Source organism: Lycorma delicatula, chromosome 7 (genome assembly GCF_047948215.1).
Source record: "Lycorma delicatula isolate Av1 chromosome 7, ASM4794821v1, whole genome shotgun sequence".
Lineage (NCBI taxonomy): Eukaryota > Metazoa > Arthropoda > Insecta > Hemiptera > Fulgoridae > Lycorma > Lycorma delicatula.
Genome location: NC_134461.1, coordinates 103,145,711 through 103,160,684, shown reverse-complemented (window position 1 = coordinate 103,160,684; position 14,974 = coordinate 103,145,711). Strand labels below are relative to the sequence as shown.

The following is a 14,974-nucleotide window of genomic DNA, read 5'->3' as shown; positions in this document are numbered from 1 at the left end:
TGTTTTTTATGATAAATTTTGTACTTTGTAAACGATGTACTTTGAAATTTCCAGATTTCACCGAGATTATTTTCCCACAGAAATGCTGAAGGTGTTTTTTTTTATTACCCCAACCTATTACCTATTCCTGACGATACATCGTCCTGATTTCCGTAGGGGAAGACACCCGTTTTCTGACAATCTCGGTCGCCACACACCCTCTCCGTTCATAGCCTTGATGGCCTTTATCGAAGATCGTCTTTTAGACCCTCTAAACTTGATAACACAACACAGTCATCAGGTTGACCTCTGTCAGGATGCCATCTATGCAAATGCCTCGGGAGATATTTCCAACAGTGTATTTACACAACCTACTATCGCCTTCTTATAGGATCTTCCAACCACTTCTATCTACCGTAACTTTCAACCATCAATTATCAAATTAATCTAACACCGAAAGTTTCACACAAAAGCTCTACCTGTATCTAACTTCATTATAAACTCAGATCATTACTTGATTGAGTCTTTAAACAGCAAAAATACTCGATTGCAATAACGACAATTTTGTCCTACAATTCAATTTACTTAAAGTTTATATGATATGCAATTACTTGCCGATTAATAAAATATATATTATTTGTTTGTTGGTTTCGTTGCAGATAAAAAGAACCAGCAGCACCTTCAAACGGCTAATAATGCCCAAATAATAACAATAATTTTAACACAATTTATAAGAGATATTATAAATGATTCAAGATGCGATAACCGGTTTACGACGCCGCGTCAAGTTTTCTAATATTTTATAAAAGGGAAATAATTTTATCATGGCATGGCTCTACGTCCGTCTTTTTGTTTTACATATATTTCTTGTATTATTTTATACGAGAAACAAACATTGTTTGAATACGATACTGTCTCAGAGGTAAGCTTGCCGGTCACAAACTGTAGTCTTATCGTAATGGCAGCCTGTCATTTAATAAAAAGTAGGCTACCAGTAAATAACATAAAATACGGATTTAAAGTATAAAGTAAAACGGTTATCGTACCTGAAAGATCGTTAAAAATAATTTCAATTGACATAAAATACTGCATGTAAATTCCAACCGTTAAACAATCGTTTACTTCTATAACAAAGTCTGATGATAACGTGCAACTAAACAAATGCAACGCTCAGACAACCTCCTTTGTACACAGTTAACACAATATGAGGTCATCGAAGCCAATTTACTTGGTCATTGTAGGAGTGTGGGCATGAAGTTTACACTGAAAGCTACGTATAACGTACAGTAAATGAGCGAATATAACAAATAACAATAAAATAAATGTGCTGAATAACATATAACTTCTTAAATTCCGTCATAATTTACTACAGTATTTAGTTTACAACCTAATAGTAATATTCATTTTGAGTAAATTACAACGAACCAAACTAATGAGTCATGATATATTACATCATTTTAGTCATAATTTTGTGGCGAAGATTAATTAAATGTCAGCATCATAATTTATCATAAGATATTATTTTATTAGCCCTGTAATAGAGTACAGTGCGTTCAATATAAGATAGTCTCTAAGACATGCATACGTTAAATAAATACTTTTGATATTCTATAATGTATAATCACTGTATGGCAAAGATATACTGCACATTAAAATTAATGTAAACTTTTGTATAAATAATTCATCTATCAACACCCGGTTGTGTACGCTTCAACAAGAGGTGAAAGGAACTAGCCATCATCCTATATCTTTAACAGGTTCTTTATTATTGCTTACTTTTAATAGGAGACCATGTTTGCGATAATGAAGAAGCAATCATACCCCAGGATGAGGCTAACGCACAATATTTTTTGGTGTGTAATAATCAAAATTCTCTTTAATTTTTTTTCAGAGTTGCGCGCACAAAAATCAATTATGACAAAAATTTTTTTTTTTAAATCAATTTATGCAAAATTTTTTATTATTATTAAACAAATACGTATCGATTATACAATACATTCATATATGTATGTATACATATTTAAACAAAAACGAAAACTTTTTACATTTTTTTTCTTCTGTCTCTCATAGATATTCATTTTTTGTAAACTTCATTTGTATTTATTTCTTAACCGTTGGCTAAATGTAATTTAATTGTGATAAGATCACTCAAGTATTAATTTTCGAATCTGTTTCGGTATTTTTATGAAATTCCTAACAGAAAATCCACGTTCGCAGTCTGCGCTGGTTGCTAGCAAAGTTTCCATAATGTTAAATAGAAAATTCAGGGTTAGTTTGGACAAAGGTATTGATAAAATCTTGAACAATCCTAGTTTAGTTTTCTCTAGAATTGTAAATTGCAATTCTGAATATTCGTTTCATATTTTATCTACATTAACATTTTTATTTGTCATAAATTTTGAACAGCTTTGGAAAACTGTTTTATATTCTACTTTCCGAAATCAAAATTGTTTCCTGAATTTATTAAAATTTCAATATGTTTGCCAATTTTTTAAGTCTTCATCTGGAAATCTTTTAAGTGCAAACATATACAATCAATAGATTGAATAATAATTTTCAATCAAATAATAGTAAATAAATTAAAAGTTAATGTAATTTACATTACCAGCACGTTGATATGTATTCTAGATCTTTCGGCTTACTTGGAAGCCATCATCAGGGGTTAAAATTAATACATTTAAAGTCAAATCATAGTTAAAATATAAAAACTGTTTTTAAACAATTTAAAGACCGTTTTTAAATTTCTTTAATTTTAAATTGAAGGAAAACAATATTCATCTCTACAACCGATAACATATTTTATTTATCTGTACAGCGAGAATTATTACTCATCAAATTCGTTTTGAACGTCACGTGCCACAACTAAATATAAAACAAACATTAATATATCCTTTTTTGTTATAAAATGATTCACTATATAAAGTTACAATTCAATTCAATAAGTGAACAGAAATGTACATAAAAATGAAAATACAAACGTATAAAACATTAGTGTAAATATTCATACAGTAAACAACACCACGTGTCCTAATTACAAAATCATATCACTAGACGTGTAAAGATAAAGGAGATGTTAAAAAATACTTTAAACACAAATTAAGCTATTCGTTTGAAAATTTATTCGTCGAAGAAGAAATCACGTTATAATGATATGCATAACCTTCTGAGAATGAATACGATGAAATATAGTAGTTTAAAAGGATTTATTCAAATTACCCGCATTTCTGTAAATAAACTTCTTTGAATATTTATGCAAATATAAATATAAATATGCTGCTACTTCCAATCATTTTTATCGAGATGTATTACAATAGATTTATAATCTTTTTAACTAAATAATTTTAAAGAAATATTATCATACTTAAAAACCTGATTAGTTCTACAAACGTCTGTAAAATATTAATTTATTTAATTACTGAAGTAAACAAATTGTTTTCCAGGTTCATCGGTCGGGCACAATTGTTATATATGTGGTGCAGGAGGTGGGCAGTTGGAAAGTATTTTTCCAGATATATCATTTCCAATGTGCGACGTAAATCAAGAAATCAAACAATGTCCAGAGGAATATAAAGGATGTCTGATTGAAACCAATGGTAATTATTAAAAATAGATTATTTTAAATAATTAAAATTTATAATTTTAGAGACATATTATATAATTTTTCTTTTAGGTTAAGTATGCATGTTATTAAGGTAAAATTATATATCATACAAAACCAAAATTTTGATAGTTTTGAATCTCAGTTAACTCAATTAATAAGAGAAAAATAATAAACTAGAAGAAAGGAGTTTCTGAAATTGTGAGAAACCAAAAGGAAATTTTTATTTCAAAATTAATAACCATAACGTAGCAAACTCCACATCTCCCGATTTGGATGAAATTTAAAACTTAATTAAAGAACTTAAGAATAATAAACCTTCTGAGGAAGTTCAATTATAGCAGAAATGTGGAAGAAGACCAAAATAAATGCAAAAGAATCCATAGTCAATATTTTATATGAAATAACGAAAAAACTTTCGAAGAATGGAAGACTGCACTCATCCATTTGCTTCATAAAAAAGGATCCAAAACAGACCCAAATAGTTATTTTAACTATTTTTGATTTATTTTTTTTTAAATTTATTTATTATTTTTATTATTATTTTTTTTAACAAATTTTTGATTTCTTCCAAAGCAAAAAACCTAAAGGCAAATGGTTCACACAAGTCCAAGAGGACCTAACAGAACTGAACATAACTGAAGAAATTATATAAGAAAAATAAATTTTTAAGAGAATATTAATAGAGGAAAATAAAAGGTTCCAAGAAGCGCCAAACAGAGCTGAACTTTCTGAAGAACGAAGGAAAGAGAGATCAGAAAAAATGAAGAGGTACTGGGCAGTATCTAAAAAAAGAAATAAATAAATAATCTAACATATTCCAATATTAATTATTCGGAGAAAAAAAAATTATATATTATAAAAGTAATCCGGTATAAATATTTGTAATTTCTTTCCTACTACGGTTTGAAAAAACAAGGCGAAGGCAAAGATTTTTATTTATTTCTTCTAGATATTTTGAAAAAAAAAACTGCTTTTCAAGAAAAATATTATCAAACTTTCTTTTTAAAACTTATGAAAAACGTGAATTTTTTTAACAGATCGATAAAAAAAATGTCTGAAATATGAAATTTATTTAATAAAAAGATAACCTTTTTATTAAAATTGTTCTTAAAAAAAAAACAGTTCAAACCAACAAGTTGTTTAAAACAATTCGATAAGTTTCAAACTCACGAAATTAGCTATGTTTTTTTTGTTCAATCTTAAATTTAAAGAAAAAACTTGCAATTAAAAATAGTAAGCTGTTTATAAAAAAATATGTACTTAAAAAAAAAAAAAAACAATTTTAAAATCCTTTAATCGAACTGCTTTACCATTCTTTACATCAAACATGATCCAGAATTTTGAATTTTTTAAATTATTTTTTAATTTAAAATTATCTACTCCAGCTTGGGCTAATTAAATTAATATGCTAAAAAAATTAAAGAAAAACTAATAACTTAAAACGTATTCATTTACTTAAAAATGTTACTGATTTAAATTTAAATTACAGCTGTTTAACTTCTTAAATGTATTGTGAATAAAATAATTGATACAAATGACTAAAATTTCTTGAAATTATATATAAAAAACGTAAATCGTTTATATATATATATATATATATATATATATATACACACACAGTTTATAAAACTGATTATATTATTAAAAAAATTCTAGCCTATTAAATTAAAATATTTCTGAAAAACTGAAAGAAATATTTGAATATCTCGTTAATTCACTATTTCTTTGATCTGCTTAAAATCCCGCGCGCGCGTGCGCGCACATACACAAATATAACTTGTATGTTCCCAAAATAAAGAATATTTTTACTCAGCCTTCCATTTATATATATATAATGAAATTCATCTTTTGAATTAATATGTTTAATCAATTAAAAAAAAAAAAGAACATATAAATCGTTATTAAATAGAAATTCATAACATAAAAATTTAAACAGTTGAAAATAAATATAAAAAAATTAAAAGGAAGCAACAGCGAGATTCATTTGTTATATTATTAATTTAACGAATTTACTCTACGGAGATTTTATAATTTACCGAATTTAATAGGCATGTCTCTTGACACAATAGTTCTTTTTTCCATATTGCAATAGATTAATTACATTTTATTGGATATAAAATGTATACCCAATATATATTAGATATAAAAAATATACGCAGTTACTTTTATAAGGATTTGAATACTAGATCGTGGATACCGGTGTTTTTTGGTGGTTGGATTTCAATTAACTACACATTTCAGGAATGGTCGACCTGAGACTCTACCAAGACTACACTTCATTTATATTCATACATATCATCCTCATTCATCCTCTGAACCACATTACAGCGGTTCCTGAGGCTAAACAGAAAGAGAAAGAGGATATAATATATATAAAAAAATATATATTTTTTTTAAATAAAAAAAATTATATTTAAAAAAAATCACCATTGATAAGTAAATAAAATTTAAAACTGACTTAACGTTATGCGAGTTGAATTTTTTTAAATATTTTATCTTCATCAGCAGTAGACTTTGTCCTTAGAATTTTACTTAAAGGGAATGAAATGTTTTTGAAATAAATAGACCGAAAAATAAAAATAAAAACTCTGGCACAGTTCTGCACAAGAAGATCAACTTTTCATTATTTTATTTTGTTTCCACGTTCTAACTTGCAACATCATAAGGAACCACACTTCTGACTTGCCCCGTTCAAATTTTTTCGACCTTAAATTGAACATAACTCAAGAACGATTCAACCAATGTTCATCAAATTTTCACACGTACAACTTCACATAATTTAATACAGCGTATCTAAATTTTAATGAAACTGATCTACTAGTTTTAAGCCACAAACGTTTATACATAGGCCTATAAATAAAAAAAAATAAATAAATATGGAAACCACAATTTAAGTGAATGTATTTCATACTCCTTATACCTAAAAACAGAGAAAATTCATTTTCACTAAGCACTCCTAATATACGACCGAAAGAAATACCGTATTTTTTTCGAAGAGGAAGTTTTCACCATTTGTTCAAGAATCAAATCCTTCATTACGAACAGAATATCAGAGATGCAAAATTACAATATTTTACTTCAATCTAAACCTAAATATTTTTAAAATTCACAAAATATATTATTATAAACACAATCAAAAATCACAATTAAACCGTAATATTTTATAGTTAATGACCACATAATAAATAAAATAACTTTTTTTAGTACAACAATTTTAGTTAAAAATTAAAATATTTCATTAACTTCATCGACCTGATTATGATCATTAAAATATATTTATTTACGTTGGTAAAACTGCAAATTGATCGGACGATAGTACTGTATACATAATATCTCCATAATATTTTTATTTCTATGTAATTTATGACACCGGTTCAGCAGCTTGATCTCGATTTAGTACCTGTAACGTTCAGAATACAGCAAAATTCATTGTCAGACACTTTATTTTATGTATTTATAATCCAGATATTATGATTGTCGCGTAAACATATATATGATTTACGTTAGATATTACTGGAGGTACTAGCTATTAAAGCTATATTATAGCTATTAAATTCTCTTATTCACCAGCAGTTGGTTTTCAATCCTGTTTTCTATATAAAAGTGTACATGTATGCATTAAAGTATAATTTTGATACGGTATTTTATTATAATAAGTAATATTCTTACCTGAATGCAATTTATCATTTTTTAATAATAATTATTGTACTTGGAGGCTATAATTAAATAAATGTTAATCTTATTTCTTTAAATGTATAAATCATGTTTTCGCGACCTTAAGTTAAAATTTTACACAAACAGTTTTTAAATCGTTGTTCATTAGTACAATCCTTTCAGATTTATTTTCGATGATTAACTAAAACAATAAGTTAATATGAAATTTTAAATTTTCTTATTGTCATTCGATTCTGTTAAGATTATATTTAACAATTTTAATGTTTTACAATTTAAATACATTAATGTAATTATTAAATTTTAAACAGACATGGGAACTGTGAACCTAAAATTTTAAATCACATTTTTTTGCGTTTTTTTTTTGTTTTTTTAGTGAGGTTACAGAATAAGTTTTACAAATTAATAATATTATTTAAACAGTTTCAAACTGCCCACAGGATTGGTAAAGAAAGAAGTGTTAGCCATTAAAAAAAGAATCACGCCTCGTACACACTTACATAATAAAAATATACATTTAAAACGACGAAAGCTTTTCTATAGACATTTAGTACAGGAATTACACAAGATTTGAACAATTCTAGAATTAAAAAAAAAAATTTATTTTAATGTATATATTCTCAAAAGATTGCAAAATAATTAAAAAAACTGTTTTATTTTATCGTTAGACTTATCACGCGCAATAACATACAGCCAAACCACACAGAATGCGCCAACATATTTATTACGAAGCTAAGAATTAATTTAAGCCCCCAAAAAAATCAAGGATATTTTAAGTTTTCAAATGATATTACTTTCATTCATTACGGATCAGTTTTAGTACCTTTTTCGTACAAAATAGAGATTACTTTTTTTTAAAGAATAATTGAAATACTAAAGTATTTCTACTTGTATTATTTAAAGGAGGGAAAAGAAAAACAAAAGAAACGGAGTAAATATTCAGATAAGAAAGTAATAGTATTTGCTACTGTTGATGATTTGGAGACTGTTAGAAAACAGAACGCTACATATAAGAAATAATAATAATAAATTTAAAGTGAAGAGGGACGGAGTGAGGATTTGAAAAGTGACAAAGTAAAAATAAAATGTATGATGATAAAAGGATGAAAAATGAGATTAATCGACGGAAATGATAAAATGGAGAAAGTAAATTATCAGGTATATAATCTGTAGTCAAACGCTTCTACATCTTTAGTAAAACGTTCAGACTTTGACAATGCTGTGAGAAAAACAAAATCACGAATATATATAATTTTAATATAAATCTGGTACTATTATATTAGCCAGATTAGCAAAGGTCGGCCAAAATTAGCCAAGTAAGAAAATAATTATGGGGGAAAAATGATAAGTCTTCGAATAAAATGTTTTAAGAAAGTTTTTGGTTTTGAACAAAGAAGTTAAGATGAAAAAAGTGGAAATAATTTAAGAAAATAGATGTAATACCAAATATAAACAGCAGAAGCAATCACAGATCTATAAAAAAAAGTTCAAAGAAGTAAAGAGAGAGGGAATGAATAATAACAAATTTATGAAAGTAAATCGGTAGGAAGAACAAGCTATTCTGATTAAAAACCGCTTGGAAGTAAATTGGGAATTGAAGACTCAGCTCGATACAAGAAAATATATCCATATTATAGAATACCAACGAAAAAGATTCTGTAAAATCAAAGTCTTTTTACACTTTTTAATTAAAAATAAAAAAAAATAGAATACTATTGATTTTTTTAACTATTAGTAATAATACAACTGCAGAAGCTTAGGGTAGGCACGCCCTCCACAGCCAGGCCTGGCGGTCGGCGTCTCGGAATAGGATTATTAGGTGTCCCAAATCGATTACCCCTTATGTAAAAATTTTTTTTTTTGAATGATGAAAATTGATATAATAAAAGTTAATTTTTCATATATGGTTACCGGTGATACATCTAATAAATTAAAAATTGAAAATCCATCTTACCAGCAAATTAAGTGTCACTCCAGATTTTTCGGTTTATTTCAAAACCATCATCACGAGATAAAATATTATAAATAAGTTAAAAAATTAATAATTATTTTAAATGTTAAAATACTTATACAGTCTAATTAAACAGTATAATTTGAGTATTCTGCTAGAACGCAAACAGTTACGATTGTATAAGTAGTTTAACATTTGACATTTTAATTTTTTAATTTATTTATAATGTTTTATCTCCTGATGATGGTTTTTAAATAAACCGAAAGATCTTGAGCCACACTTAATTTGCTGATAAGGTGGATTTTCATTTTTTAATAATTTAATAAAAGTTAAATTAGAAATTTAATTCTAGAAATGACACTAACGAATGGGATTTTCCGCTAGTGATCGGTACACTCTAAGCTAAGCTAAGGTGCTAAGCTAAGGGAGACGGACACAAATACAGACAGACACATACAAATGCCCTTCAGTAGGGTAGGATAAAAAAGCTGACAACAACCTAGTTGTTTCTGGTCCGCGGCTTATACACACAACTTAATTAAAAATATTTATCATTTTATTTAAATATAATATTTTTTCATTTATTTAATTCAATGATTTTAACTAAAGCGCGCGCGCATACCATATCTAATTCGCGCGGATGTGGCGGTACTAACGGTGACGGTCGGCACTAACTAAACTAATCTAATTTCACAACTTACATAGAACAAATTTCATTAGTACGGTCGGCAGACTGGTGTAGCCGCGAGGCGTGACACACCAGGTACCGAGTCAACCGGACGTTCGAATTCGATACCCAGCTAGACAGAGTTACTTTTTACACTTTAAATATTTTTTATATATTTAACTTTACCGCTCACCTATGATGTCACAATATAGCAAATGAATCCAACAGCAATTTTTTTGGGGTGGGGGTGCGATTTTGCAAAAAAAAAATATTTACAAATATGGTTATATTTTAATTGTTTACAAATGTGTCAAAAAATATATGACCTAATTAGGCGAAATCTCGAGATACTGAAGGTGACTTTGGAGTACAGCCACACCCCTTGACCTTTTAAGTTAAAAATTTAATGGCGTCAATGACCCTATAGAATAGAGGGTAATGTGACCAAGTTTGGTAAAAATCGGTACAGTAGTTCTGAAAATACAAGGCGATTTAGAAACCAATACCGAACACACGTACATACGAAAATTAACATGCGGAAAATTTCCATTCGGTTTTTTGGGTTCCTTAGGTGTCAAAACGTCAAGATCCGATGAAAACCGCATATGCCCAAATTAGATATATTACAATACTTTCTCTTCTACAGTTGTAGCTCTGCTATAGCGCTTTTTAGACGGGAATGTAAAAAAATTATTTTTCAATGTTGATAGCAATTTTTAAATTAACCGTTTCAATATACGAAATTAATATTTCGAATAACCTGTAGAAAATTTAATTATCTTTCATTTCCTATAAATCGTTTTCATAATAAATGAACAAAAAAAATATAAAAGGATGTAAATGGGCGAAGAGTTTGCAAATATGTTTTATTTTCAAACATTCCTGATATATTAAAATATCATTTTATAAGAATAATTTTTTATTTGAAAAAGAAAAGACTACACAAAGAAAGACAAGTTAGGAGGATTGTATCTCCAAAAAAAATAAATAAATAACTAAAAAAGATAATAAAATTAGACGACATTATTAATCGATTTAATCTCACAATCAAGTAGTTTAAATACGTACTAATTAATTTGATGTTATGTTTCTCATATAATCCACACTTAGACATTAAACAACTTGATAGAAAGGAATTTATATGTATACTATTACATAAAGACAAAGAGGGTTTTGTTGATCGAGATAAAAAAAAAAATACTACTCGATCAATCGCAACCAAATTTTTACCCATGTTTCTTGGCATAACTAAGAAGGATTTTAGATATATATCATCTCAAAAATTCTCGAAGAACCAACCGATCGATTGCTTTCAAATTTTCAGGATACATTCGTATTATACCATGGAAATTTTTTTAAGCCACAGACCGAGGTTCTAGCTCCCTTCAAGGTTAAAATATAAATATTCATTATTTCATCACCGGTAACGAGAGTGAAGTTGCAAATTAAAAATATTCATTAAGGGGAAAAAATAATCCTTTTACTTCATTATTATATTTCCGTCTCCATGGCAAAGAAATAAGTTATGAATTTTTCATCGTCGAAGGTGTACATAGTTTAGTCACCGTAGCTACTATTATTCTGTCTTTTGTAATTTAGTTTCTTTTTCAGATTTCTATGAAGCCTGAATACTTTAATTGTTTTTTCAGTATTATTCTCACAATTATGAGGATGATGTACAGTGCAGTGGTCCTGGGGATGGAACCCTCTGATTAGATGGGAATGGTGACTGAAGTAAGCTGTGCGAGTGTCCAGGGTCCCGGTCCCTCTGGCAAATTGAGAACGGCGAGCGAAGCGAGCTCTGCGGCCACGGGGTAGACACCTTGACCCCGAAGAGCCCATGAGTTGGCTCCAGGGTTCGCCTGGACTGACCTGGGCCCTGAGGGTCCAGTCGGTCCCTTAGGGCCGACTCGGGTCGGCTAGTACACTAATATTTTGCTACAGTAACTGTCCAAGTCTTTTTTACCACTATAATGCATGACTATAAAGCACCTGACGTACAAGAGATACCGGTTACAGTTTCTCTAAGATTAACGTTGATATTTTTATAACAAGTCTAATGAATCGAGTGAAGGTATCACTTCCAAGACTGATTACTATCACCTACAATGGGCTTGGTATGCCGATACGTTAAAATGAATTCACTTAAGAGTAGAAGGCATCAGGAAATCAGTTACTCCTCACTTTCAACAGTAAGCTGGCATGGGGTGATTTTTTTCCTGAGAATGATTACATCACTTTTGAGAGTGACTCATGATTCTCATCTAGAACCACTGTACTTATGATTCTAAACATACAAACAAATATCTCGTAATATTTAATTTAACAACATTGCTTTTTTTTTTTTTTTAATAACAAAGATTTTTTTGTTGTCCAGGTACCAGAATAACAAAATCATGTGGGTATTTAGCGATGAATATTTGTAAAACAGCAAATAAAGTTGAATACTGTTATTGTCAAGGCGAATTATGTAACGGTCATCAAAGATTACCACAAACGTTACCACCATCTACAATATCATCACACGAAGATGATGATGAAGATTTAACTGAAGGAAGTGGAAGGGGTCCAACAACTGATGATTTTGAAAGCAGACTCTTACCTCCTGCATCTACTTCACGACCGCAACAGCAAAGTAAATCATCATCAACAAATTATTCTAACAGTCATATCGGAATAATGTTATTGCCGTTTTTTATTATAATTTATTTAGTATAAAATAACTACTTTCTTTCTGTTGTTATAATTAAGATTTAAAAAAAAGGTGAAACAAAAACTGTGCGGCAGTCATAACGTAAGTTTAATTCCGTAAGTAAAAGTTTAAATGTAAGTTTAAAATAATGTAATATAATTAAAAAGAGAGGTATACTGTTTGTAAAATAACCTCGGTTACTTAGTGATGGGTTTAACGTGATTAAAGCTAACTGTTTATCTAAACTAAGAAGCAAAATTTGTTACATTTACATGGTTCTAGAAAGAGTAGTACAGTTATTGTTATTGTACATATACAATTAAATTAAGTCGTAATTATTATACAACAAAGCTTACCAAAATTATGGCAATAAAAAAATTTAAATGATCCAATAAAAAAAGATGTTAATTTTTTTGGTTGAATTGATTAATAGTAAATAGCTGTTATTTAAAAATTAAAAAAATTATTTAAAAACAAAGCGCGGAATACACTTAAAAAAGAACGGTAATAAAGTAACTACAATGAAAAATATACCAAGATACGTGCGATATAATTAATATGTGGTTAATTAATTTATATCTGAATGACATCAATAACAAAATATTGTTGAACGGTCTATTTATCATGTGAAGATATTGTACTAGTTCGTCAGATTCATATTCAGCTCAGTCCATCGAACAGCCGGTTTGTCAGTCGCCTTTGCTACGTAATTAGGTGGGAAACCGATATAATGTTATCTATGGATATACAGTACCCCCAACGTAAATTTAAATCTAATAAACTTTGCTGGAATGCAGAGCCATTAATATTCATGAGGTTTACTCTAAATTAATGCTACTGAACCAATGATCATTACAAAATTAAAAAAAAAATCAAATGAAATTGCAACCTTTATTTAAAAATGTAAGGAAAGACCTGTAACCGAAAAAAGTGATTAATTTAATTTTTAATATCTCATGATCCTTTTAACGAAACAAACTAAATTAAAATGATAATATATCTCTACTTTTTTTTTATAAACTTAACTTCGTTATCATTTTATGGGTTTCTTCCATATTCGAAGCTGTTTCGTGTTCGGAATTCATCACCTTTTAAAAAATTTCATTCTCGATCATTTACAAGTTTCAAAATTTTGCTTTCATATTATTTTCTACCATTAATCCCTCGCGAATTCCTCAGGAATTCATTCTTTTTAGGATGTCTTCCACCCATTTCTTCGTTCTCCTTTTGTATAAAACACAGAAGTATTTTAAAGACTTTGATCGATTCTTTTCAGACTTCGTTGTTTTTTTTTTTATTATTATTTATTTATTTTTATATATAAATATATTCACTCACTATATCCTATACCTAGCTTTAAATAACAAATTTTTTAACCAAAAAAATCATTATTTGTCGTTTTGTAATGAATTATAAGCATTTTATGAATTTTATTATAAAAATTATAAATTTCAAAAAATATTTTTTAAATTAAATTTTTTTAACTTAAATCTTACTTTATTTTGTTAAAATTTTTTTTTTATATTAGGCTTCAAAAGATAAAATAGAACAAAGAAATCATGAAAATATGGAACATTAAGAATCAGATAAAAATACATCTATTTTAACCTTTTAAGGTATATATATAGGAGATGGTCAAACTAGTCTAAAGATAAATTTAAATACCTGAGACCCGTTATAAAAACGGTAATCTGAACGAGGAGATTTAAGACAAGGAAAAAAAGGCTGAAAGATATATTTCAGGGAACTGTTCTGCGACAAAGAAAAACGCAAAACTGATCATAGGATAAATATTACGTAAATTAATGATAAACTGATTTAAGAGGTGGTAGATGACATAAAAAAAGGAAAATAAACTTATTTAGAAAGGGAAATGGTAATAATTCAGCAAAACGTAGCAAAAATATCGGAATGGTTTCAGAAAAGTAAAGGAATTTTTAGATGCTAGAAATATAATAAAACATGAAGAATTGCTTTCATAAAAGCAATCAAAATTTTGAAAATGACAACACTAGGAGAAAGAAATACAGAACAAAGAAAGAAATGAACAGCGTATAACAAAGTACAGAATATTATGTACGTAGACGCCAGAGTGATAAGGAAGGATACAATACTTCAATCAGCGATCCAACGTAAGTGAGAAAAACTGCGGTAGAATTATATTCTTACTGGTTATAACTTACATTATAAAATTTATTGCAATATTGTATATTCAAATTGTAAAAATAATGGATAACAAATGCTTTATTAAAATATGCAATATTCGGCCGGCGTCCGTGGTACGAGTGGTAGCGTCTAGGCCTTTCATCCGGAGGTCCCGGGTTCGAATCCCGGTCAGACATGGCATTTTCACGAACTCTACAAATCAATCACCTCATCCTCTGAAGCGTGCCTAACGGTAGACCCGGAGGT

The 14,974-nt window shown here is 28.4% G+C and overlaps 2 protein-coding genes across 2 annotated transcripts in view; one reads left to right on the top strand and one right to left on the bottom strand.

Annotated features, from left to right (window-relative positions):
* LOC142327278 (uncharacterized) overlaps nt 1-13,889 on the top strand; it is a 171,094-nt gene extending 157,205 nt beyond the window's left edge. Inside the window, exons 2-3 of the mRNA XM_075370176.1 lie at nt 3,420-3,572; nt 12,248-13,889. Coding sequence (XP_075226291.1) covers nt 3,420-3,572; nt 12,248-12,588 — 494 coding nt within the window. The 3' untranslated portion in view covers nt 12,589-13,889. The remainder of the gene's footprint in view (nt 1-3,419; nt 3,573-12,247) is intronic.
* Nucleotides 1-14,974, bottom strand: part of LOC142327277 (coiled-coil domain-containing protein 174) — a 296,126-nt gene that overhangs the window by 191,398 nt on the left and 89,754 nt on the right. The window lies entirely within an intron of this gene.